The 25,482-nt window shown below is 40.3% G+C and overlaps 1 protein-coding gene and 1 long non-coding RNA gene across 2 annotated transcripts in view; one reads left to right on the forward strand and one right to left on the reverse strand.

Annotated features, from left to right (window-relative positions):
* The window catches only part of BAIAP2L1 (BAR/IMD domain containing adaptor protein 2 like 1), a 32,670-nt gene that overhangs the window by 4,441 nt on the left and 2,747 nt on the right, over positions 1-25,482 (forward strand). Inside the window, exons 2-12 of the mRNA XM_071444042.1 lie at positions 3,938-4,013; positions 6,742-6,828; positions 18,611-18,672; positions 18,768-18,839; positions 19,163-19,300; positions 20,368-20,520; positions 20,973-21,140; positions 21,829-21,976; positions 23,017-23,224; positions 23,508-23,585; positions 23,925-24,090. Coding sequence (XP_071300143.1) covers positions 3,938-4,013; positions 6,742-6,828; positions 18,611-18,672; positions 18,768-18,839; positions 19,163-19,300; positions 20,368-20,520; positions 20,973-21,140; positions 21,829-21,976; positions 23,017-23,224; positions 23,508-23,585; positions 23,925-24,090 — 1,356 coding nt within the window. The remainder of the gene's footprint in view (positions 1-3,937; positions 4,014-6,741; positions 6,829-18,610; positions 18,673-18,767; positions 18,840-19,162; positions 19,301-20,367; positions 20,521-20,972; positions 21,141-21,828; positions 21,977-23,016; positions 23,225-23,507; positions 23,586-23,924; positions 24,091-25,482) is intronic.
* LOC139598094 (uncharacterized) lies at positions 4,193-24,255 on the reverse strand. Its single transcript, XR_011681805.1, has 3 exons — positions 24,180-24,255; positions 9,495-9,525; positions 4,193-4,269 (listed from the first exon to the last, which is right to left on the reverse strand). It is a non-coding gene; the product is annotated as an uncharacterized lncRNA (long non-coding RNA).

Genomic DNA, 25,482 nt, shown 5'->3' on the forward strand with positions numbered 1-25,482 from the left:
GTTTAGTTGTGTTCATACCTGCTGAGCCATTGTTCAGTGAGGTGTGTCTTTAAGTAAAAAGCAAAGCTGAGCATTTACAGGAAGGCACTTTTACAATGGCTGTCATTTGGTTTGAAGATTAGCCTTGTTTATGTGACTGTCAGGAACTGGGAAGGTTTAATACCCACACACAACAAGTGGAAATTCAGGGCTTCTTCCTCTTCAGCCAGCTCCCTGCTACCAGGCTGGATAACTCACTCTGGTTTTATGTGGTGGAAGGAACACAGCAACCCTTACAGCAGATTCTCGGAGGATTTAATGACTCAAACCACCAGAATAAATTTCTCTTGTGCTTTTTTCCCTTGGAAGATTGCTTTTGCCAGCTCTGAAGGTCTCTGCATAAAAGATGTTTCCAGTTGCCTGTTTTGTAAATGTTTCCCTTTATTTCCATTCATCCTAAATAATAGAAAGCTGTAGGATCTGATCATGGGCCTCCTCTTCTCGTTAATTATTCTGTTCATGAGAGGTAGTGTGTCACTGGAATATAGGACACACGATTGACAATTAGGAGGCCCTGTTTGTGTGCCTCACTCCGTGGGCAAATGATGTGTTGTGAACCACTTTGTCCCTCCCAAGCTCTCTCTCACTTTATGATGTTTATTTGGATTAAGACAAAGGTTTTATTTGCATGTCCTTGTACACCAAGGCAGATAAAAATACTGTTATTTTCTGACACTTTTGACAATTTTAAGTTCATTGTTCTCCTGATGAGAAATTTTTCTCTGTTCCTCTGTCCTCCTTTTTGAGAAGTTTTGAGATCTGACTATTGTGTGACTTGAAATTTTGCACTGGTGTTCAGTCCCACTCATTTCTGTGACCTTTTCTTTGGACTAAAAGAGAAGCTATAAAACTGTAAGACAAGGTAAGAAAAAGTAGCTGTACAAATTGATTGGAATTACACTTTTCCCCTATAACTTCTGAAGTTGAATAAAATACTACAGTAATTTTAATTTATCTGAAATTTCTTGGTAATATCAAATCTATAGCTCATTCTGAAGAGGGAGTTGCCTGTGACATTTTCCCTTTTTGATAAAGTGCTCTAGATACTTCTCCTGGACTTCAAAGACAGCCAGTGCTTACCTGTGGTTAACTGTACTGAAGGACCACTAGAAGCATGGCCAGGTTTTTTGTTTGCTTTGGGAATCTGGTCTTCAATAGAAAGGAAAAAGATCACATATTATGCTTTTTTCCTAATGCATGAAAGGGAAACAATCTGAGAATTATTTCATCAGGTCATCTTGGAGACGTGGCAGGGGCGTCAGGGAGAGTTCAGTTTTTCTATTGAACACAAACACTTGATTGAGATGAGCCTTGCCCAGTGCTGGGAGGATCAGCTGATCCCCATAAACCAAACTGGGAAACCAAGATTCCAAAGGGGAATTTCCATGCCGAGGTTTTTGCCGTTCCTGGGGCGTTCACATCCAGGTCTGGCTCTGCTGACAATCAACCTCTGTGGCCTGAAACCCTTCCAGAGCCTGCCTGGGCTGCAGGAGGAAAGATCCATGAGCTGTGCTCCTTCCAGCTGCTGCAGGCACTGCCTGTAAGCTGTTTCTTCACCTTTCCCAGTGGTTTTATGCACCTGGAGCAGATGTGATGTCCTGGAGCTCTCCCTCTGTGTTCCACTGGAGCTGCTCTGTGTCTGCTGTACACAAATCCCTGCTCTGGGTCAAGAGGTCTAATGAAAAACAAGAGCTCTGGGGGCTGCTGCAGAGAGAGGAGCTGTTAAGGGTAATTTTATTGGGGTTTGTTCACTTCCTCCTGAATGAAAACAACTGACAATCACTGGTTTGAAATCTGAATTAGAAGATGTCAGGGAAACTGGAATCTTTACCCCTGAATGCTTCAGACGGTCATTCCAAAAATCAGTACTTCAAGGCCGATAATTATCACGTTATTCTTAGAATTTTGGGGTAGGTGGCAATAAGGGGTTTTACTCTGTAATTTTTTGTTTTGAGGAACAGAGTTAGCATAGGCAGAATCTTTCAAGATTATTTTCAGTATAGAGTGGCAATTCAAGGTGGCATTGAGATTCTTCCTTGCCATGGACACACACCATCATGATACATCTTTTTTTTCCCCATATCCTTGAACATACAGGACTCTTTATCCTGAAACAATCCCCTAATTCATCTTTTTTTATTTTTTTCCTTGTGATTCACTGACTCCATGTAAGTCAACAGACACCCGTCTTTAGTACACAGCTGGGAAGAAATAGCAAAAAGTTGGAATAGGAAGAAACAACTTGGTCCTTGGAACAAGTGTCTCACAGTCAGAGTGCCTCAGCAAGGAGGAGAGCAGCAGCCACAGCAGCAACACTGACAGCAAATTCCAGAGCTGGGGCGGGAGGAGGGATGTTCCCAGACACCAGAGCCTGAATATCCATCCTGTTCAGTTGTTAGAGTAGCCCTTGGCATTGTTGGCTCCACCTGAAACAGCTTTCCCAAATGATTTCTGGACGTGGTTTGTGAGTTAACACAAATCAAGGGCCTGGGGACAATAGCTGGTTTGTTTGCAGTGATTGCATTTGGGTGGGTGAGAGTTTAATGGGACAGACCAGAAAACAATCCCAGTTGCATTTAATTTGTACACAAAGGCAGTGAGGCCAGGTATTGTTCTGTGGCTGCTTTTGATGTAATTTATGCTATTCTAGTATTGGAATCTAATAGTTTTATATATTTTTAAAATACCTATATTTTTACTGTTAAAGTGTTATTGGAGTTAATCCTTCACTTTTTATGTTCAGCAGAATCCAGGTATAGTGCTGTCTTTGAAAAATAATAGAATTCTGTCTGCATGGCCTTGCCTGAAAAACAGACAAATGTGACAGTATTGCTGTTCTTTTTGGGTCCACCTGTGTACTAAACATAAATATTTTCATTCTGTTAGGAGCAGAACAGACAAAAGCTTGATAGTATTTCACCTGTCTTGAGTCTTGTATTTCCTGTAAACAGAAAGCATCTGTTTTGAATTCCTTGAACCTGACAGTTCTGCTGTGTGAACAGCAGTGAGTGGTGTCATAAAAGTATTGCCATAAAAATAGTAAGAATGACTGAATGGTGTCTACAGGAATCTCATAATCCTCTTTTCATGCCAGTATAATTTCACAGAGTAATGCCAGAGCCATAGATTTGTTAGGAGGATTCTGGGGAAAGGAGGTCCAGAATCTGCAGGTTGTAGAATTTGCTAGGAATGAGAACAGTCCTGCCTGGAGCTGCTGGATTTCAGATTCTGGTTGTTTCAGCCAGTAATTGTATTTGACAGTGAAAGCAGCTGCAGTGGATTTTTTCCCCCCCTTCTATTTAAATAAGGTCATCATTTTCATTTTCTTTCTGAAAAAAAAACATGGCTTTGCACAAATTTCAAACAAACAAAAAACACAGCAAAAAAATACCAAAATGGCTAATTTCCCTAAATGCATCTGTAACACAGAAACCACAAAGAATGTGAACAAGACATCTGGTGAAATTTTTCTTCTTTTCTTTTCTAGCATTTTTTAAGTATAGAAATCAAATCTTGAACCACTGTCAGAAGGTTGTCTGAATTTATAAAACAATTAGTGGATAAAGGTTTTTCTCTCATTCCAACATCACCTACCATAAAAGATGATCTTGCACAAGCTTTGATCACACACTCCATATCCTTTTGTATTATAAACAGCCAGACTCCTTGTTACCCCCTGTTGCAATAGTTGAACTTTTTTTTTTCCATTTGTTGATATTAAATGCTCTGTTTCTTCTCCCTTCCATCCTTTGTTTTCCTGTGTCTCTCAAATCCTCCAATTTTCATCCATCCATGGCCTTCTCAGTTGTGAACTAGCCCTGGGTGACACTGAGGTTAATACTGACACCCACTGTGGAATTGCCTTGGTTATAACACAAATTCTGTTTTCTTTCACTAGAATGTTATGGAACAGTTCAATCCCGGGCTGAGGAATTTAATAAATCTGGGGAAGAATTATGAAAAAGCTGTTAATGGTAAGTTTTCCAGGTGCTACCTTTAGAAAGAATGTTTAATTCCCATTGAAATGGACATATTGGATATGAGGGTTGTGTATATAGGCTTAATTCCCAAGTTGAACTTTGGATGTGTTTAATTAAGAGAAAAAAAACCCTAAGTAACAAGCCCAAATATACAAATATAGGCACCTTCTCAACAGCCTTTTGGGGTTTTTCCACTGTCCTGGAGAAGTTGCATCACAAACACTTAGGCACAGAGTTCCTGCAAAATAAACTGAAGGTGGCTTTGAGTAACTCACATTGAAATAAGAATTTTAAAAAACCAAAGTTATGTAAATTAGGTGGTTTTTTTTTTTTCTCTGAAAATACCTTCCAGAGATATTTCACATTCTTAGATCTGTTCCTGCTCACCTACACACGTCACTACTTAAGTAACCCTGAGTACAGAACAATGTGAATTAGTTCAAGTTGCAGGAGTGATTGATTTGTTGCTGTCCATACTAATCCTGATGGTGTCTTTTTCATTGAGTCAAAATCAGAATGAATTTTAATTTGAATCTAAGGACCAGTCTCTCAAACATTTTAGAATAGAATTGACTTCACAGAAACAATCTAAGTAGGGCTTTCCAGGACTGGGCTCCAGACTCCCAGAGCTGCACTCTGGGACCTGCCAGAGCCTGCTCCATTTCCCATGCAGACCTGTCAAACTGCTTGATACCATATTAAAACCATGTAAAATCTCTCTAATTTTGCCTCACTCAAGCCTGTGGCACATCAGTCCTCTGAGAAATGGGATCCTGCAGAAGTAGTGCTTAGCCAGACATTGAAATCTCTCTTCATGCAAATTTTAGACCTGGCTTGAGAAAAAGATAAAACCAAAGCCTGCTGGAGATGAAAATAGGGAAATGTTGACTTAATTGTGGCAGTGCTTAATGTGATGGATTAACATGTGGTTACCTAGTACCTGACCTTAGGAATTACAGGTAGTACCAGAAGGAATAACAGTGTTTTCATATTCATTTGAAATGTCTCTATACCAGTTGCTGCTTTTCACACACTTTGCTGTTGATATGTTACATTTGGGCTCTTAGATCTGCCTTCAAGCCTAGCTGATAAGGCATATCTAGCATGAATGCTTAATTTCAAATGAATATTTACAGTGTTGCAACAACTGTTGCAAAGTCATCTTTGGACTCTCATAAATTGGTCATCTTTTCACCATCAGCTCTGAGTGGTGTAAATAGACCTGAAACAAGGAGTAAATACTCTGTTGCTAATCAAACACTCTGCAGCTTTCTAAAAAAGTTGGAGTATGCTGACAAAGAACATAAAAGAACTCCAGATATGTTTATAATGTATTTTTCTACACTTTGAGGACAAAAGGTCAAAAAACCTTCCCTTTCTGCAGAAATAATTTATATTCCATAGTGCTGGTGAAGGGACTTTACAAGCAGGGCTCTTGATTTAGCTTGGTTAGCACAGAGAAAATCACACATTTCCTTCCTTTTTAAGTGCTTGTATTAGGAGAAAAGAGTGACTTGGGGCTGTCTTGAGAAAACACAGATAGGAAGAGTTGGACTGGCATCAAATCCTCTTGTGAAGGTGGCACAATGCTCCACCAGTAGCACCAGGATAATTCTTCTGCTCAGAAAGTTTGAATACAGAGCACCTGTGAGACAGAGCTTAGACAGAAATCACCCTTTCTAATGCAACAGCCTCAAAAAGAATCTTTGTTTGATTTGGAGAATTTTCAGGCTTCTCAGTGAATATACTGTTATGCAACCAAAGATGTCACCTTGCTAGTAAAAACTATAAAATACAGACCTGTAATTGGCAATTATATTCCTCTCAGGAAAAAAAAGCACCTTTAGAGTCAATAGCAAGGGTCTGCTTGACTTTAACTTTAGGTCAAGAATGTACTACCAGAAGAAAATTGTGACAAATAACTTCACTAAGTTATTTTTCACATTAAAGCTTGCCAGTTTGTCCTTGCTCCTTCTTTTCTTTGTGGTGTGCAGATCAGTTCTAGGCACTGAAGAGGCACAGCAGCCACTGTGGATCTGTTCCCTGTGTGAGATGTTTCTCCCACTGGCCCCCCTGCAGCTCCAATCCCCACATTTCTGTGTCCATCCCAGTGACCCTGGCTGTGTGTTTAAATCAGCCCTAACCAGGAGATGATTCCTGGGAGTCACTGAACATTTCTGTGTCCATCCCAGTGACCCTGGCTGTGTGTTTAAATCAGCCCTAACCAGGAGATGATTCCTGGGAGTCACTGAACCCTCGTGGTCTATGCCATTGGTTCCTGTAGCAGCCAGCTTTAGGAGAAAGGATGATTTGTTTCTGAGGGGCTCCTGGGACAGCTGCAGATCCCTGGTGTCATGGCCAGTTGCCATTTCCCAGCTCCCTGCTCTGGCTCAGCGCTTTTGGGAGGTTTGGGATTGCAGTTTGGGTTTTTCCAACAGTTTCCTCTGTGCCAGGGAACTTTGCTGTGTCCTGACCAATGGCTATGGCTCAGCCCTCCCACTGGATGCTGGTTGCCTGTGGGTATGCAGGGAAGCTGGAGCTAAATAACAGGCTGAAATTTCATTAATGTGTTCTGGAGTTCTGGCTTTGTTTCCTGGTCTCACAGATCAGCAGGGAGCACAGGGACTCTGGATGACAAGACTTCATAGGATCATACATTAATGAAAATTGAAGATATTTTGATTTTTTTTTAACAGTTGTGGTTTTTTTCACTCACCCCCAGGTATGGTAGTGGCTGGAAGAGCATATTATGATAGCCTTGCAAAGATTGGGGACATATCAGCAGATTCTCCAGTTTCTAAAGAATTAGGTAAGTGAAAGCTCATTTTAAATTACTCCAAAGTATAACCTTTAGTTTTGCTTTCCTGCTGGCAGCTCACAGAACAAATGTGAAGTAGATAAGGATCAGTTAAAGTATGTTCTACTTTTATATAACATGGATGGAAGGGATTAGATGCCTTTAAGGCATATTATTTCTCAAGACACAATGTTTTGACAAATTTAGCTCTTTTCCCCCTCCTTTGGTGAATATATCTTCATATGCATTCAAAAGCATGTGTTTTGAGGCTCATAATTCTAAACTAAGTACCAAAAAACATATATCTTGATTTTTAGTGCAGAGGTGAATGTTGAAATACTTTTGCAACAGAATATTAGTATGAGAAGTCCTCATGTATAACAGCAGTTCTACACTAAATCAATTTTCTGGTTGAGTGTCATTGTGAAGGGTTCAGTTTTACTTCACTACTTTTGATCAAGTGTATCACTAAAAGTTCTCAGGTGCATTTATATTTATTTTCTACTTGAGCTTTTGAAAGAGAAACTGTAGACTCAAAGACAGATTAATTTTACATTATTATAAATCCACTTCAAGTTCTGTACTCTCTGAAAATAATTTCTGAATATTTGAAAGATCAGCAGCAGCACTTGACCTTGACAACTTCAATTCTGTAGGCTGAGCAGCATAATTACAACACTGGGCAAGGGAGTACAAAGTATTTGTGATATTTCTGACAAAAGATTCTCATGTCACTGCAAAGCAAAGAACTGGGACCTGTACACTGCAAAGAATGAGCATTTGTTTAATGCCTTCATTTGCTGTTTGACAAAATAACTTGATGATGTGTCTTGCCTCTGAACTTTTGATTTTGGGCAATGTCGGACCCTTCCCATGATGGATCTCCTCCTGTAACTCAAACTCCTGTAGTTTGTTAATTCACCTGATTGCCATGGATGGGTTTACCAATTTTTTTTTTCATATCTCTGGAGAAGTAGAATGAAGGGGGCAAAGCCCTGTTGAAAGGTGGGCCCTGGTTTCTGTGTGGCTGCTGCATTTTCATGGTTTGCTCTGACAGCACCTGTGGGTGAGTGCTGAGGGCTGGGAGTGGTGGAACAGCAAACAGGGCAGAGCAAACAGTCCTGACTGCAGCTCCTCTGTTTGCTTTGCAGGCTGTTTACAGAAAGCAGAGCTGCTGCTGTCAAACTATAGAACAGTTAAAAGAAATGGCTGTGCAGAGTCTTATGAAATGGCAGAAAAGGCACAATTACAGTTTTTGCAATCAAGCAGTTGGTCAGATGCATGGAAGTGATCTATGACTCGTTGCTGTGGGACATTGCTTATTTGGAAATATTATTATTGGGTAATCTTCTGCCAACTTCTGAAAATAGCTGGTTTTCCTTATTTGGGACAACACAGAATTATGATTGAAAATGTATTTTTGTTTAACTATGAATTCCATCCTGCAATTACAAATCTTTTTCAAAATTTGTAATACCATATTGAGAAAACATGGCCTTCTTCCCGCTTTCTGTTCACCTGCTGCTTTAACTGTTACCACAGAAAAATCTATTCTTCTTAAGGCAAACAGCAACCCTGGATTTCTTCCAACACACTTTCTGATGGAATACTTAATTTAGTGATAAGGAAAGTCAATGAATGCTGGAAAAGGCAGGATAATGAGGTTAGGAGTCTGTGACAGATCATTTGCATTTTCAAGAAAAAGTCTTACAAGTTCTGGAGCTGGGCTACAATATTAGACTATTTACCAAAGAAATATGATACACCCAGGTGTCTCTAAAAGTATCTGCTTGAGAAGAAAAGTATTTACGGTACACTTTGGTGTTTTAATTATTAAAACGTTATTGCAGTGCATGCTGAGCAGTATGGGGTGTGTAAGGACAGATCAAACTTTGCCCATTCTAACTCCAGGGCAGCTGCTGCAGCCCCCAGTGCAAATCTGATCCAGGAATTCCTTTAGACTGCCAAAAAACAAGTGGTTGACCACTGGCAGCTCTGTCATGCATAATAGTTCTGTTATCTCTGCCAAATTAGAGGTGGTTTCACAGTTCAAACCCAAACCTGCTGGGTGACCTACAGTGCATTCACTGCCAATGTGATGTAAAGATTGGTATCAAACCACAGCCAATCCTTCCTCCCCACAAGGAAACACAGAACATGGGCTTCTGACATGAGACAGTGAAAGGGACACCAGCCCCACAGCAGGGGACAAACAGAAACTGAATAGAAATAAAGGAGATTTTTTTGAAGCAGAGTGTGGAAAGCAGAGATGCTGGAGTAGTCATGGGAAAAAAATCAGGTAAAAATGCCAAAAATCCTTTCTTCTGTTGAATGAGATTGGAGCAGAAGAGGGAAATGAGAATGAAGAGGAAATCTGGATATTCCAGCTGATTCAGAGCTTTTGTACTAAGTATCTCTGTCTTTCAAGTCTGGTTGAAGCTCTCTGCATTATTTTAATACAGAATAATTTAAGCAAATTGAGGAAGTAGAAGAATGTGCTGCAGTCATAACACAATCCTTATGAATAAGGGATGAGTTGATTGAGTCAACATTTTTTCTAATTTTGTATTTCCCTAAATTTCTGAGCTTGTAGTCCCTCAGACTTGGCAATGAGCATTAAAAGAACAGAATCTGAATTTATATGCTTCAAGCTATTCTACAATCTGAAATTTACATACCTGTTTTCCAAGGCACCTTTTGGAAATCCCTCTAGGAACAAAAGATAGAAAACAAGAAATTGCATGTTTAAAAATGTTAAGGTTTCATACTATTCAAATTTCAGCCTACCACACCAGCACAAAATGCTGTGTTTCAATAATGCAATAAAATAAATAAATCAATTTCACACAGACACTTCACCGCAGTGTTAAAATAGTAACTTTCACATGTTGCTGATTGGTTTTGTCTTGCCCAAAACACAAAGGCTTGTCTGGCTTTGTCACGTCAACTTTTAGTGCTTATAATGTAAATAAAATCTCCTCTAGTAACACGGGCTGTCTCTGTAGGCTTCACTTGGACAAGGAATTGGGAAGTTCTTTCCTGTTTGCCTATGGAATTCTGCTTCTCCTATCTTCCCAACGATCTTCTCCAGCACCTGACAGTTATTGTAGCTACATCTCATTTTATAGTGTGGGTGTAAAGTCCCACTCAGTTTGTTGTGTAGCAACGGTATCTACAGCAGTCACCCACAATTACATTATGGATCTGTACCCAGAGCTTGTTGCTCAAGAATTAAGGAGTGTAAACCATTAATTGCTTGTCCAAATAGAAGAAGAAAGAAAAAATATTTCATTGCATGGTTTTGATCAATGGAACTAAATTGCAGAAGATCAGTATGTTAATGGAACAATCAGAGAAGACAAAAGCCTCTCCTAATCTAACCAAGACTGATAATTTATTTAAAGATTACTCTGGTTTACAGGCTTGTTTTTTATAGTTGCATTGTGTTAAAACCTAATTGGAAACAGGTATGCAAGAACTTGTGCTCATCTGCAGTCTAAAATGTAAGAATTTGGGAAAATTTGGGTTCCTTTCAGAAGAATTTAAAAACACTACAAATGATCCAGAGAAGAAACTATTGAAGTAAAAGATTGCTCTTTATCTTGTGACTGCTATAACAGAGAGAGCAGGGGAGAAAACCCCAAACTTCTCATGGTGCACAGAGGAAGTGGAATTCTTTCCTGACAGAGGGTGAGCCCTGAACTTGATGTTCCTCTCAAGCACAAAAGAACAGACTGTTCTTCAGGTTAAAAGATAGGATTTGAACACATTCATAAAAGACTTTTGCCTGTCAGTTTTAAAGGTCTCCACAACTTTGTCCACAACTGTCAACTTGTTTCACTCTCACTAGTCAGAAAATCAGGCAGAAAAAGAGAAAAATCCCATGGTTTAGGATGAATGATGCTAGCTCAGCTCCCATTAAAATAAAAAGGGGAGGGAGGAGAGTTGCTGGCTTTAACACATATACATTGACCCTGTCAGCTGGAATCCTGTTTCACTTAGAAAGATGACACTGGGCACTCTGGAGAGGAGAGATCTGACATCCTGCCCACCTCACTGCATCCACACCATCCCTGCATGCCAGTGTGCTGCCTCTGGAATGATTGTGCTGGGCAGAAAGGAGACTGAAGTGTGCCAGCAACTGCAGAACCTTTAGCACCTCATCTGGTGGAAACTTCTGGGAAACCAGCTTAGAGGCTGCAGTTTCAGTAATTAGAATCAGGCCAGCTTTTCCTATGGAGCATTAATAAAAGAGTATTCTGCTATATTTATAATGGAATTTCATATGAAGAAGCCACTCTATTCCTGTGCTATAAAAGGAAACGACACAGAGAGCTGTCTTGAAAGGGAAATACAAAGTATTTGTGGGGTTTTACAGGAATAAGGTTTTGTATCTTCCAGTTAGACAGTAACATTCCAGGCTTGTGTTATACAAACCTCCAGTCTGCTAAAAGAAAGGTGGAAGGAGATGAGCCAGTCTTGGGTGTAAGCTCTGTAATAGTTCCCTGCTGGAATATAAACCAGAAATGAGGCATTCAAGAAGCACAGTGAATGAGGTTTGTTGCTGAACATAAAGAATGTGTCTAGAAACAGATACTGTAATTTGTTCTTACAGAACTGCCCAAAAAAAGTTTGCTCTGTATACAATTATAGCGTTGTAAATTTTGTTATGAAGACTTCCAGATAAGTTACACATTTTCAGTTTCTAGAAATGGCTGATGGGAGGAAGCAGAATATGAAAATACACAAGGCCTTTGGTAAAGATTGCAGTAGCACTAGAGAAAAGAAAGAATATGATATCATCATCATTCAGTGATATCATCCCAGCTATTTTTTCATGTTAAGTTAGATAATAGGTTACATTTTTCTGTCAGTTTTAATATTTTACTCCCCACCTGCCCCAGTCTTACTGCACCCTCCAAACCAAAGCTGATTCTCCTGGTTTTAGTCAGTGCTAAGCTGGGGTGTAACACTCCAGCAGCCCTGACTGTCAGGGTGGCTGTGTGGTGGTGCTGGCACCAGCACTGGTGTCTGGGCAGCTCAGCTGGGAGAGCACCTGCCTGTGTGCCCTGACTCTGGGCTTCAGCTCAGAAACCCCTGACGCTGTCCTGAGCACACACCCTCATATGGGGAAATGCATATTCAAAGCACCTGCAAGGAGTGAGGCTTGCTGGCTTCCTGCTGTGCCTCAAAGGCCTGAGGAAATGGTGAAGGGACTCCCTGAAGCATCCTCACTGTGCTGGAACAGGTACATTTCACCTGAGCCCCACCACGTCTCTGGTGCTGCCCTGGAGCTCACCTTGTGTCCCTGCTGTGTCTGCTGGGCTGTGCCCAGCTGGGGCTGGCCCACAGTGACTCCAGGGGTGTTCTCCCCCAGCCTGAACCCCCAAACCCAGCTCCATCCCCGGGGGCTCCCTGGGGGCACGAGGTTGTTCTCTCCCACATCTCTAAGGATGCTGAGCAGTCCCAGCCTTTCCTCACCACCAGCCCCAGGTGAAATAAGCCTGTGTTGAGAAAATGTACTTCTTGTGCTCTCAGTGAGGGGAAAGATGGAAAGTAAATGACAACTTTGTGAGGAAAATAACGTCATATTGGTAGCTAGCTTGTAAATCCTGTAGTGAAAGGATATATTTAGTCTGTACAGTCAGCTCTTCCTGCTGAATTATTTCTCAACAAAAAAAATAATCCAGTACCCATTGTAGATGTCACTAACAGTCCCATGGGGCAGGGCAGGGAACCAAACCAATTGTCTTGGACTTGTGAGTAAGGGAATTTTATCAAAACTTTAGACTCAGTTTAGATGTGGGGTTTTTTGGGTTGGGGTTTTTTTGGTCACTGCTAAGACTGTGAAACTCAGGCAGCTCCAAAATGCTGTAATGAAAGTTGCAGTGATTCCTTGTGGTCTATTGCATTTCATGTAACATTTATAATGATGACTTAAATATTTACCCTCTCTGGTACTGGAAACCCATAAAAACTTCAGTTTTTGCTGGTTAGCATGATTTGTTTGTTCCATCCCTGCTGTAGAACAGGGATTATCTCTCTTGTATGATCTTCCTTAACTAATCTGCCTCAAACCAGCAGGGTTTCATCCAGGCAAGTTCAGGCCTGTGGCTCTATTGTAACTTATTTTCTTTTCACCTGCCTTGTGTGAAATTACCAGTCCCTGCACACCACTGCAGCTCAGGTATGAAAAGCTGAGGTACACAGGGCCTCCAAGGCCCTATGAAACATGAGTCCCTGACACACAAACTTTAATGGTTTATATGTTTGGGTAAAAAAAAAATAATAACAGAAATGCCTGCAGCATACTTCATATATATTAGTAATAGAGTAACAGGTGGAAAAACAAGTTTGTAATTTTTCATGCATTATTTACATGGCATATACTTTTCCTTTCCTTTTTTTTAACATTAAAATTTAGTTTCTGTGCTTACCAATCGTCTGAGACAAGCTGAATATTTCATGTTGATTATCATCTGTTCAATGATATAGTATGCTTAAAAAAATTCTAATCTCTGAATTTTTTTTGACTAAGAGATCAAAACATCTTGTGAGAAATGGGGGAACTAGACTGCAGACTGAACTTTGCTGAATCTGCAGAAAAGTCACATTCCTCTTTAGAATACAATGTGAGTTAATGTTTTTGTTCCATTTCAAACAGGAAAATAGGAGCATCACCCCAAGAACAAACTCTGAGTAACTGGAAATCAAAATGGTTTTGTTAATCTCATAAGTATTCACTCTTGCCTAGCCTTATGTAGGAATTACAGTTCACTGCCCACTTTATAGCATGAACTGTGTAGTTCTTTCTAAAGTCACCTTTGTCCAGCTGAAAGAATTTGGCATTAATTTTAGTCTTGGTAAAGTATATTTAAAAAGCAAGTTGATCCTCAGGTCTAACTGAATATGGCTTATAAACAGGCATTGACTTTCTAAGGTATAAAGAGCTCAGCAGTATTCTGTCTCTTTTAATATTTAAATATCCCAGAGTTCTAAAGAAAAATAATAATTTTAATTCAAGTAATTAAAATTCTGTCTTCTGTACTGGGAAAGTCCTTTGTTATGTGGTCCTAAACTATTTCACATGATCATCAATGAAGGTTTAGGACAAGAAAAGGGTGACTATATATAGTTCTGATCCTGGGCTACAAAAGGAAATGATATCATAAGAGGTGCTAGGCTACTAGAATAGAAGTGAACAGTGCTCTATCCCTTCATTGTTTGCTTAATTATGAAATGGGAAAAGGATCTTTGAATAAGAGGATTCTTTGATTCTGTTTGCCATGCTGAGAGCAATGTGTAACCTAATGACAGGGAAATGCTCAAGAGATCATTGCCAAGTATGTGTCAGTGAGAAACACACAGGCACTTGTATGGGGAGGTTATGTATGTACAGGCAAACGTGTACATTGCAAATAAAGCTCATATTTGGGAAGGACAGAACTTAGTGTACAGCAGTTACTCTAAAAGCAAAATGCTAGGAGTCCCCTTTGGTCCTACAGATGTATCTTGTGCCTAGAAAGTTCTCTGAGCTGGGTAAAGCAGTGTGGACTCCTGGCCAAGTGTGTTGGCTGCGGTGTAACTGGAAAGAATAATTTGACTGGATAAAAACAGAGGTGAAGTTTTAGGCTGTTTTTGGTTGCGTCATTTGGGGTTTTCCCTTCAATCAGATGAAAATTTGATTGTGGTCAAAGACACTTAAGAAGTCAGCATGGGCTAGAACACATTTTTCAGGAGCTCAGCAGGGAAGTCCTGTGGGAAGGAGCAAGTGGAGCACTGGGAGTTCATCAGTTCAAACACCACCAGTGCCCAGCCCACAAAATTAGCACCAGTGTCCTGCACAATCTTATTTATCACTTACTGCTTCTGTCTGGATGTGGAGGCAAGATACTGACACTACTTGGACATCTTGCAGGACTGTTTATCTCTTCTGTATCAATGAGACTGGGAAGTAATTACTTATTTCCCTTAACCCTTAATCTGTTTTCAATTAACTCACTTATTTGCTTGTTATATCACAGAAACATTTGTGTTGTTCTAAGCTTAATGAGAACTCTGCATATTTTAAAATTAAGCTCAGAATGCCATTTAAGAATGTGAAGTTCTCCTTACTGCTATTTTTATTTTATGTATGTATGGCTCTAGCTGCCTCAGGGTATTAGAGCTAGCATGTAGAGTGGACTTAAAATACTTTACTTTAAAATCTCTTCCCCTTTTCTTGATTATTCTTTATTTTTTTCTCCTTCACCTTCTGCAGTCACCTTCACAGAATGGCACTGAATGGTCATGTGTCAATGCCATTTTGTGAAATGAATTCCAGGGAGATTCACTCCTGAACTCCTATTCCGTGTTTGCCCATGCAGTGAGTAAAGGCAGCCTTGACCTAGTCCTAGTGATTTATGTGCATATTGCTGTTAATTCTACAGATGGGGGGAGTGTGTTAAAGCATTCTGGACAAACTGTATCAGAAGAAAAGTGCAGTTAGAGCTGGGCAAGTTTTGCATTATTTTATCCTTCTTTATGATTTTCTTCCTTCATATCTTAAATTCCATTAAACCTTTTGGTTTCATTGAAGCATCTCTTGCACAGTTAAATCCTTCCTATCACAGAATGATAAATTTAACATGTTTGAAGCTTGGCAGATGTTTTGTTCCATCATATTTATTTGTTACACTGTATTCCTTTGAAACTTCCTATTTTACTACCTCCTGGGGGCTACAGTTTTCAAAGGACTTTGTTTCTAACTTTCCCATGTCATAAATGCCTTTTTTCTGGGCAGAGGGTGACCTGGAGAAAAGAGCATCTTGCCAGCAATAGCAGCTAACAGCACACTTGGACTGGGCTGTCTCCATGTGCAGCTTTGACTCAGCCTTTCATTCTCTTGTTTAATAGAAATAATTATGTGGCTTCATCTCTAAGTCACAAAGGTAATCAACCTGCCCTGAATACAAAACAGGACATCAGGAGGTAAATGAGTGATATAATTAAGCATTTTACCTGTTCCCAGACATTTTAAAAAGTCTCACTATTAAGAGACTTGAATTTTTTCAAGAGCAACCTCCTCTTAATAAAACAAAGTTGAATTATATTTCAAGTAAGCTGATGTGGTTAATACTTTTATTGATTCTAATGTAGCTATTTGGTATTTAAAAGTTTAAGTGATTTTGCAGGTAGCTGTTGATACTTATTTCTATGACAGAACTCTATTGATTGAGTTCCATTTTTGTTTCTAACTTGAACAAATTCTTTTAGACTTCACAAGAACAGTCAGCACAAGGTGAAAAGGTAAATAACCTGAACAATCAGCCAGAGCAAACAGTGAGGTTGAAGTGTAACTTCTGCAGAAGTCCTGGCCTTACAATGAATATTTCTGAGGGAAATTGCTTTCCTTGGCTCTCATCTCCTGGCCAAGACAGCCTTTCAAGGATTTTTCTTGCTCAGGGGATGCTGTATATGGAGAAATGACTGTTGCACCTTTTGGACTCGTGGTTGTTTTGGGTTTTTTTGTAACAAACACAACATCATTAATGAAATTCTAGTCTGTATTAGTTTCTCAATAGAAAATATAGATGCAACAAAACAGCTTCCCAAACAGCTCTCTAGTCTGTGATGCAAAAGCAAACAAACTTCGTAATTTTGTTTGTATTTCTTGATAATTTTTCCTGCTTTCTTTTATCAACATTTTCCTTTTTAAGTCGTAGATAAGTATTCACAAAACTCTTCTAACTTTAAAAGCCCATTACAGTCTAAAATGTATCTTTCGAGTTGGGTTGGTGAAACAAAGTGCATTCACTTCTGGATCCTTAAAATAACACTGCTCACCTCCGTTACTTCAAGTGTTTGTGTAACTAATTGTATTTACTTTCCTATTGCATGTGAGCAACTAATGACTATAGCACCTCTCACTTCTCATAGTATTTATATTGCTGTAGTCACCAGCAACTTTAAATATAAACAAAAAAACCACAGCACTCTGTGGGCTGTACAGAACTTAGAAAAACTATAAATATTAAACAAAAAAATAATAAAAAGCACTCCTCTGTCTCTGTGACTGTGAATTCCTTTTCTTGCTAGTCAAGGGGCTGTCTGTTCTCACTGCATCCCAATTCTTTCCTCTACGTGTCCTGCAGTCTGTTGTGCAGAGAGAGGTAGGGGTGGCACTGGAGCAGGAAGAGGGGTTCCTGAAAAGCCAGGAGAGACACGTGTGTTTCCTCTTTCCCCATAAACAACAATGCAGACCCACATTTTATAAGATTTAGTTGAAAATCTGCTGTGTCACGCTGCTTCAGAAGAGATGTGGTCCTCATGTCAAAGAAGCGAAGATTTTGAGATGATGTAACAGGAGAATGACAAATTAGAAGGGAGAAAGGTGGTAACACATCCATGGACATGGGGATGAGAAAGAAGATGAGAAAGTTCTCATGAAGAGTTTTGACATTCATTTCTTGAGCCAATTTTTGAAATTATTGGCATCTTTTCAGTGTGTTGAGCACTTAATGCATCCTTTCTATTTTAACTCAAAAAAAGGAAACTAGAATTGCACAAGATGGCAAATAGGAGGGACACACAGTCCCATGCAGTGACTGCCAGTGATGTGCAGGAGTTACAGAACTGTGGTCACTGCAGCCCTGCCTATGCACAAGGACAGCACAACTGCAGGTACCTGTGGCAAATCCAGCTGGGACAGCTGCAAGGGTGATTGAGGGATACAAGGATCACTGGAGGAGGTGTGCCAGGAACCAGCTGTCAAACTGAACCTGCCAGTCCTGCCATGCAAATGGAGTGCCAGGAAAACACATCCCTAGTGGAGGCTTCCACATGCAGCCCAGTCTGTGGATCTGACCACGGTGCCAGCAGTTCCAGTCCTGGCAGTGCCCCTGGTCAGGAGCTGGGAGCTGTGCCTGCTCTGACCTGGCTGCAAGCTGGGCCCTTCCTTCAGCTGCTCTCCTCCCAGTGCTGCCAGCTCCCAGCCAGGGCTGGCACTGCCTGTGTGCCCGTGGCAGGGCACAGAGGGGCGCGGGGCTGACGTGGCTGTGAGCAGCAGGCAGGGTGGTGTGGCTGGCACAGCCAGGGCAGCACCAGCCCTGGCTCTCTCTGCTGTGCACGTACAGCCACACCCAGAGATGGAGAGATGGTGCCTCTGTATCCTCCTGAAGCAAAGTGGAACAGTTCAGCTTTCAGCTGCTCACAGTCCTGACTGGGCTCTGTGAGTTTGTGCTTAGTCTGAGCAGAATGGGATATTCAGGGTCTGTTGTGAGGGTGCTGAGGAATCTGCTTTGCCTTGGCTGTTGGTTAATGCAGCACAGGTGGGAATTCCTGTGTGGAGCAGGTCTGTTTTAGCAGGTGTGCAGTGAGGGAACTGAAAGGTTGCTTTGTTGACTCTGAAGGTGCAGTAACTTAATAAATATTGAAGTTTAGTTTTCAGACTATGAAATGGATAGCAGCTATTTGGGTAGTAACAACTTGTGTGCTATTCTCTGGCTTGGCAGAAAAGAGGCTGTTAACTAAACCAACAGGAGCTGCTCTGGAGAGAAGGAAGCATTTCCTGGCACTCCAGGGCCCTTTTGCATAACAATGCATGATTAGTTATTCCTCTATCACTTATGTACTGCTTGGTTTGTCTGTGGCCAGAGTTAATTATTCATTTCAGCTGCTGTGATGAACAAGAAATTTCCTACCCCTTTTAATATAGCCATTAATGAGTATTTAGTTAAATGTATTTTACTGCTCTTTGTTAACTAACTTCAGAAGTCTAAGAAAGAAACCAATATAGTTGTATGTTTATCAACAGGCCAAGTTCTGGTAGAAATCTCAAGAACACACAAGAAACTTAATGACAGTCTAGAGGAGAGTGTAAGTTAAATAATTCCTTCTAATTCATTTTGCTTGTGAAATTATAAACTACTTTTGCCAATTTTTAATAACCCTTAATTCATTTGTTTTTAAAGTTCAAAAAATTTCATAAAGAAATTATATCTGAACTGGAGAAGAAAACAGACCTGGATGTAAAATATATGACTGTAAGTACATTCAATTCTAAAACTCCTATTTTATTTGTCTATTGCTAGTCAAAGAATTCTTTTAGATGTTGTTTCCCAAGATTTAATTGATACAAACTTTAATAGAAATGCACTTTATATATATAAAGATGGAAAAAATTTTCATGCTTAATTTAAGTTTAAAAGGGAACCCCTGTATGACTTCATAGCTCCTTGTAAAACTACAGCAGTTGCTGAAGTCATTTGGGGTGTGTGAGCAATATCTGAGATCACAGTCATGCTTTTCAGTCCCTTACTCAGATACAGGGTATGAGTATGAGATGATGTAAATGCTTTGGTTGCAGGCAACTTTAAAAAGGTACCAAACTGAACACAGAAGCAAACTGGATTCTTTAGAGAAGTCTCAAGCTGAGCTGAAAAAAATCAGAAGGAAAAGCCAAGGAGCACGGAATGTAACGAAGTATGAGCACAAAGAAATGGAGGTCAGTGCAGTGTCTCTTATTTGTGTCTTTCTCTGTATGAGAACTGGTCAACAGAAAAAGTTAATGGTTCCTCAAAGCTGGTGTGTGCTAAAGGCACTCCTGGAGTTGGTACTGCAGCTGCAATTGAGCTCTCACTGCTCCAGTGTACATATTCAGAGACTTCTGGTTCCTAGATTTCATCCCTTGACCAATAATTGATCTGTAACTGCACCTTTATGCAGAGCTCTACACAGGGAGCCAGCTAAATGATGCAAATTCAGGAGTAATTTGCTATAGAGTCATTTCCCTAACTAGGCAGTGCCAACTTGTGTTACTGCCTTTCCTACTGCCCTTAATCCAGCATTGCCATCTTGAGGTGAAATCTGAAATGGCAAGACACTGAAGGGAAACTGTTTTAAAATTAGTAAATCAGATTCTGATTGTCGTGTGTCTCTCTGAAAATACTTGCCATAGATATTTTTACTTGCATGACACTTGTGCTTCGTGCTAATTTATATATTTTTTCTCCATATCTATTTTAATTTTCCAAGAAATCTCTGTGTATAACACAGTACAGTAAGTGTAGGTAACAGTGGCTCCTGTTTCTTACTGCCTATCTTTTAACCTGCTTTCATAAGAGTTGAGGGTTTTTTGAAGGTTCTGGGTCTGAGTTCAAGGATTAGCATTTAATGAATCCTCATAATCTCAGATAAATATAGTTCAGTCTTTTTAGTAACTCATATCCCCCCCTCCTAAATGAAGCAGAGATTCATCCCAGCTTTGTGTGAATAAATGGAGCTGTGGTGGTGCAGACAAAGGTCATTACTCTAATTTGAACACACACCCCCCTCACAACCCCTAAATAGGCTGCTAATTGCCTGTAGGGACAATGTACATTCACCTGATCAGATCAGGGAAGTCAGATCTGTGCAGGAAAAGAGAGGGACTCAGAAGCAGAGCCACCCTATCCCACCCTGCCTTTTCCAAAAGCTTTTCTAAGGCTTTTAGAGTTTACTTAACTAATTGGATAGAGCATCAAATAAAACTCAGAGGCTCTATGTGATTCTTTTTTTCCCTTTCTCCCTCAGTACTTGGAAACCGTGAGCTCTCGACAAAGTGATATTCAGAGATTTATTGCAGAAGGCTGCAGAGAAGCTCTCCTTGAAGAGAAAAGAAGGTTCTGTTTTCTGGTTGACAAGCACTGCAGCTTTACCCAGCACATGCACTTCTACCACGCTCAGGTCAGTGCTGTGAGCATAAACAGAAATGAAACTCCTGAAATCCAGGCACACAGGAGCACTGAGCGTTTCCTGCAGCATGTAGACCAGACTGTCAGAAATAGCTAAGAACAACTGAAGTGCCAGATAAGTGTGCCCAGTTCACAGAAAATACACTATTCTATGAAATGTACTGTAGCAAAAATCAAGGGTTACTGTCAATTTTTTTAAATCATTTTTTTAAATCATGTATTAAGAAAAAAACACATGGACTGATCAGGTATTTCCAATATCTGACCCTGCAAAAGAGATGTTTTTACAACAACTTATTTGTTTCAGAGGTATTCCTTAGAAGAATGTTAGAAAGTACTTCCATTTTGCTGGTGTAAACATTTTGGTATAATGAAAGTTATCCAGATTTGTGCAATTTTATGACAAAGCCTATCTTTGACAAGTACCTTTTAATTTGGATGCAGTGTGCAGACTTCCTAAAATCCAAGCTGCCTGGGTGGGAGGAAATCTGCAGTGATGCCACTAAAGTGCCTGAAAAAGTCAGAATGATGATAGATGAAATCAGGACCCCTGCCTCCACGCCGGTCTCGGGGACGCCGCAGCCCTCACCGATGGTGAAGAGAAACGCCCTGGTAAGCTGCTCCTCATGGGGGTGGAGAGGCTTCAAGGGGTTCTGCTGGACCTCAGCATGGTGTATCTCAGCTGGAATGTGCTGGGCTTGGCTATGGAACCAAGATCACTGAGCTGAAGCTCTGCTGTGGGGAAAATACACAGCAGAGAAGGGAGGAGCACGTGTCCAAGCAAGGCTCAGTTCTCAGCTGGGTGCCCAGGGCTCCTCCTGAAGCACTTTTGTTCCAGCCATTCCATTTCCTACATTCTTGTCCATAAGTAATAGTAATTACATACCCAGTAGTTCAAAGTAAACTTAAGAAAAATGTTATTTTCTATTTTCTTTCCTTCTTCCTGCCATGATTATTGGCTTACTGGAGTACAGGTGAAATTCTCATTTCTGCTGGTTTGTATGCTGTGTCATCATTAGTTGTTGAATTTCTAAAAGATTAAACTTCTAAACAAGAAAAATCTGGAGATCATCATGCTATTTGCAGAAAAAAGGCTATTGAAGCCTTCCCACTAGCAAGTGTTTATCAAGCCTCTTACAAACCTTTGATCCAATTCCATAGGAACATGTGGGCTTTATGTCATGTTTAAGTGTGTATCCTTTAGGAATAATATTCAAGCATCGCACTCTAGAATTTAATCTTGCAAAAAAGTTGTTGCTGTTCCCTCAGTATAGTGATAGTGCTGTTTTTGTGGCTCCAGATTGGAAATGATTTTTATCCTCAAGAAAATGCATCCAAAGTGCCCCCAGCCCCCACAGGCAGGGCGTACACCAGCCCACTCGTGGATATGTTCAACAATCCTGCAACAGCTCCCAAAGCACCTTCTGAAAAACTGAACCACTCAGCAGGTGAGTGTCCTGCAAACTGGGTAAGTGTGAATGACATCCTGCAGTGCTCAAAATTACCTCAGGGCTGCTCTGCTAGCACGATGATGTGAATTTCAGGATGTATAGAAGAGTAGGAAATGGTCCTTACAAAGGATTTATATCATTTACCCAACGGGAGAGAGATGTGTTAAATGCAGGTCAGGATAAGTAATTTTTATTTTACTTACTTTCTGTGTGTCACTGATTAACCCAACTTAATTGCTGTCATGGCTTGAAATGTTATCAGCAGAAGGCATTCCATGATTTGAACAGGATACATCTGAGTGTTTCAGAGCACAACCAACCACTGACAGTCTCACTCTGCCTCACTTTAAGGGGATGTAGCAGTAAGGGAGAACACATGGGTGGGACAAGAGGCACACAGTCTTGTAGTTCTTTTCCTGAAATTTAAAATACTAATAAGATTTGCTTCCCAAGTGTCTAATATATTGATTTTTCTACTTTCTGTGATATGGGAAACAACTAGGCCTAGACCACAGGATAAGAAATACAGAACTCTTCAATGTGTAACAGAAATTCCAGCATTTCTTCCTTAAAAATAATGAAATAACATAGTTTTAAGCCCTCTTTTATATTTTTTCTGATAAACATCTGGTGTCCAGAAAGTGCTGAGTATCTGCAAGTCTTCTCAATGCTGAAGCTGAGTGCTGAGGCACATTTGAAAGTTAGATTTTATACACGGTTCCATTTTTCAGAAGGGAAAATTTTCAAAGGTCTTTTACAGGTGTGATTGTTTAGCACTTTTCATTCCAAAAGAGGAAAGAGGTAGGCAGTTAAAACTCACAGAACCTTTTCTGCCTGTTGGTTCCACTTTATTATGCTGGGTGTGTGCATATAAAGGCATATGCAGTTAAGAACTTCATGGTGATAAGAAACATTGGCAGTGAGAGGTGTCTAAGTACAAAGTCTCCATTTTCACTCGAGTTTTCTTTTATTTTTTTCCTCTCAGATTAGTAATTGTATTCATTTGTGTGTCTCTTTTTTTTTTCTTTTTTTGACAGAGAATTCAGATGATGCCAGTTTATCACGTTCAACTTCTGTTGCCACGGGACTGAATATAATGAAAAGGCAAAAAGTGAAGACAATCTTCCCTCACACTGCTGGAAGCAACAAGACATTGCTCAGCTTTGCCCAGGGGGATGTCATCACCCTGCTGGTGGCTGAGGAAAAGGATGGCTGGCTCTATGGGGAGCACGACTCAACCAGACTGTAAGATAATCATTACCCACCTTGAACATGAAGTAAAAGTGTGTCTTACCAAATTATGTTAGCAGATATTAGTAAATGGTTTTCCACCTTTTTTACTGGCTATCACTGACTAGAGACTTGGGGTTTCCCTCTAAGGAAGAATCTCTGCACATATTTGGTTTTACACACTAATTTGGCATCATCAGAAATTGGTTTCTCCAAAAGTTAAATCTGTTTGCTCTACTGTTGTATTTTGAAAGATCTTTCCAATTTTATATAATATAAAAGACCTTTCCCTTTACAGAAAAGGATGGTTTCCATCATCATACACCAGACCACTGGATGAATCAGCAGAAGAAAAAGCCTTTGCCCCAGTGCCAAGGTAACGTTTTGGGTGGCACTTGCAGAAATGCCCAGATCTTCGCTAACATTTATTTAAAATGTTATTTTTGTGCTCACGTTCTTTAAAGTTCAGTAATGTGTACAGTAAATACTCTCTAATAGTCTGTAGCACAATGCCATAATTATGTTAATAATGTGTTTTAATGGTCAGACACAGAGCCAAGGAGTAGCTTTGGAACAGCCTTAACTCAGAGTCCCCCTGACCCCAGGACACTGCACCATTATTCACTCCCTGCACTTCTGAGGGGTCCTGGTGCTGCAGAGAAGCGCAAGGTGGATTCTGCTGGCATCTGAGAATTTGTTGGGTTGTGTCTTGCAGCCCTGCACCAATCCGAAGTGTTAGCTCTGTGAACCTTGTGGAGAAGGGGGAAGTTGTCCTCCCACCACCAGACTACCTGGGGGCTGCACAGACAGACAGACGGATGGAGCCTGCCAAAGGCGCTGCTGTGAAAACCCCGACGGACAGAGCGGAGCAGGCAGGCCCGGTGAGTCAGGGAACCCACACGAACCCAAGCATTTCACCCTGCTGGGATGGGCTCTGAAATGAGCCCCTGGCAGCTCCCACCTCACCTACCTGAGCTGGACCTCAGCCCTCTGACCCATCTGTCTGCAGGAGTAGCAGGGGTTTGGCATTTCAGTCCATCCATCCTAACAGGAAGGGAGAAGAATTGATCAGGGATTTCACTGACAGTAGCAGGAGTCTTACCCTGCACAGCAAAACTTCTCAGCCATGGAATCTGTTCAGCATGAAAAGAAATTCTCACAGAAAGCAGTACAAATCCATCACCTCCAGTGTTAGGGCTGTGGGACACAGGGGCCTTACAGCAGAATAAACTCTGTGTAAACTCTGTGTTTGCAGCTATTGCCAGGGGAGAGCTGTACTAACTCCTGGCTGTTTTCAGCAGAGCTGCAGCTAAGTGAAAATACATTTTTTATGACCTGATAATGTATAACAATGCTGTTATTTCTGCTGTTTAAGCAGCATTCAAACTGATTAAAAATGAAGACTAATCAAATTAGGCAATTACAAGCTTTTTTCTTGCTGCTTGTTTAAGTATTTTGCTGATGTGTATGTAAGGGTGATGTTTTTGAGACTTTCTCTAAAAAGCCTCTTGAAGCAGAGATCACATTTTGAAGGCAAAAAACCAAATTAAATAAAATAAGGTTAGCTTTGCTAAAGTATGAGACACTGTACCAAAGTAAGATGCAAAGTTCCATTTGTTGGTGCCATGGGAAACTTCAGGAATGAAAGAATAATACAATTGGCTGCCAGTAGCTAGAATATGGTATTATTTATTGGTATGACTAAAATATTTTGGGCTGACCTGCTGACAGATGTTTTTGCTTTCTGAGTAATCTGGTGAATCCTACAGTAGAAACTGTAGTGGCCTTTACAATCACTTTTGTAATCAAATCACAGACTTGTGTCTAGTTCTTAAAAGAACAGGTTACCTCACCTTACAAATATAAAAAGTGTGAAAGAAAGTATGAAAGTTGTTGCTGGAGATTTGTGAAGCTCCTCTCAGTTAGAGATCTTACTCCATTTCACTATGAGTCATGTTTTGGGATACCCTTTTTTTTCCCAATATAAATATTCCTACAGAAAAGATTTGCACTTTTTGGGGGAGCCAGAACAGTTTAATATTAGCATATATATTTGAATCCACATTCAAGTGGGTTTATTTCTCAGAAATGAACCTTGTGGTGTAGGAAATGTGTAGTTTGTGCAGTGATGTTTCTGGGACAGTGTTTTCTGTGAGGAATGAAGCTTTTCTGCTGTATGAAATGATTATCAAGAAATATTACCTAAATCTCAGTGTTCAGTTACTTTCAAAACAAATATCTGGGAACTTCTAAAATTATTCTGAAAACCAGCA

Source organism: Agelaius tricolor, unplaced genomic scaffold (genome assembly GCF_023055355.1).
Source record: "Agelaius tricolor isolate 1412-34295 unplaced genomic scaffold, bAgeTri1.0.p SCAF_19, whole genome shotgun sequence".
NCBI classification, from domain to species: domain Eukaryota; kingdom Metazoa; phylum Chordata; class Aves; order Passeriformes; family Icteridae; genus Agelaius; species Agelaius tricolor.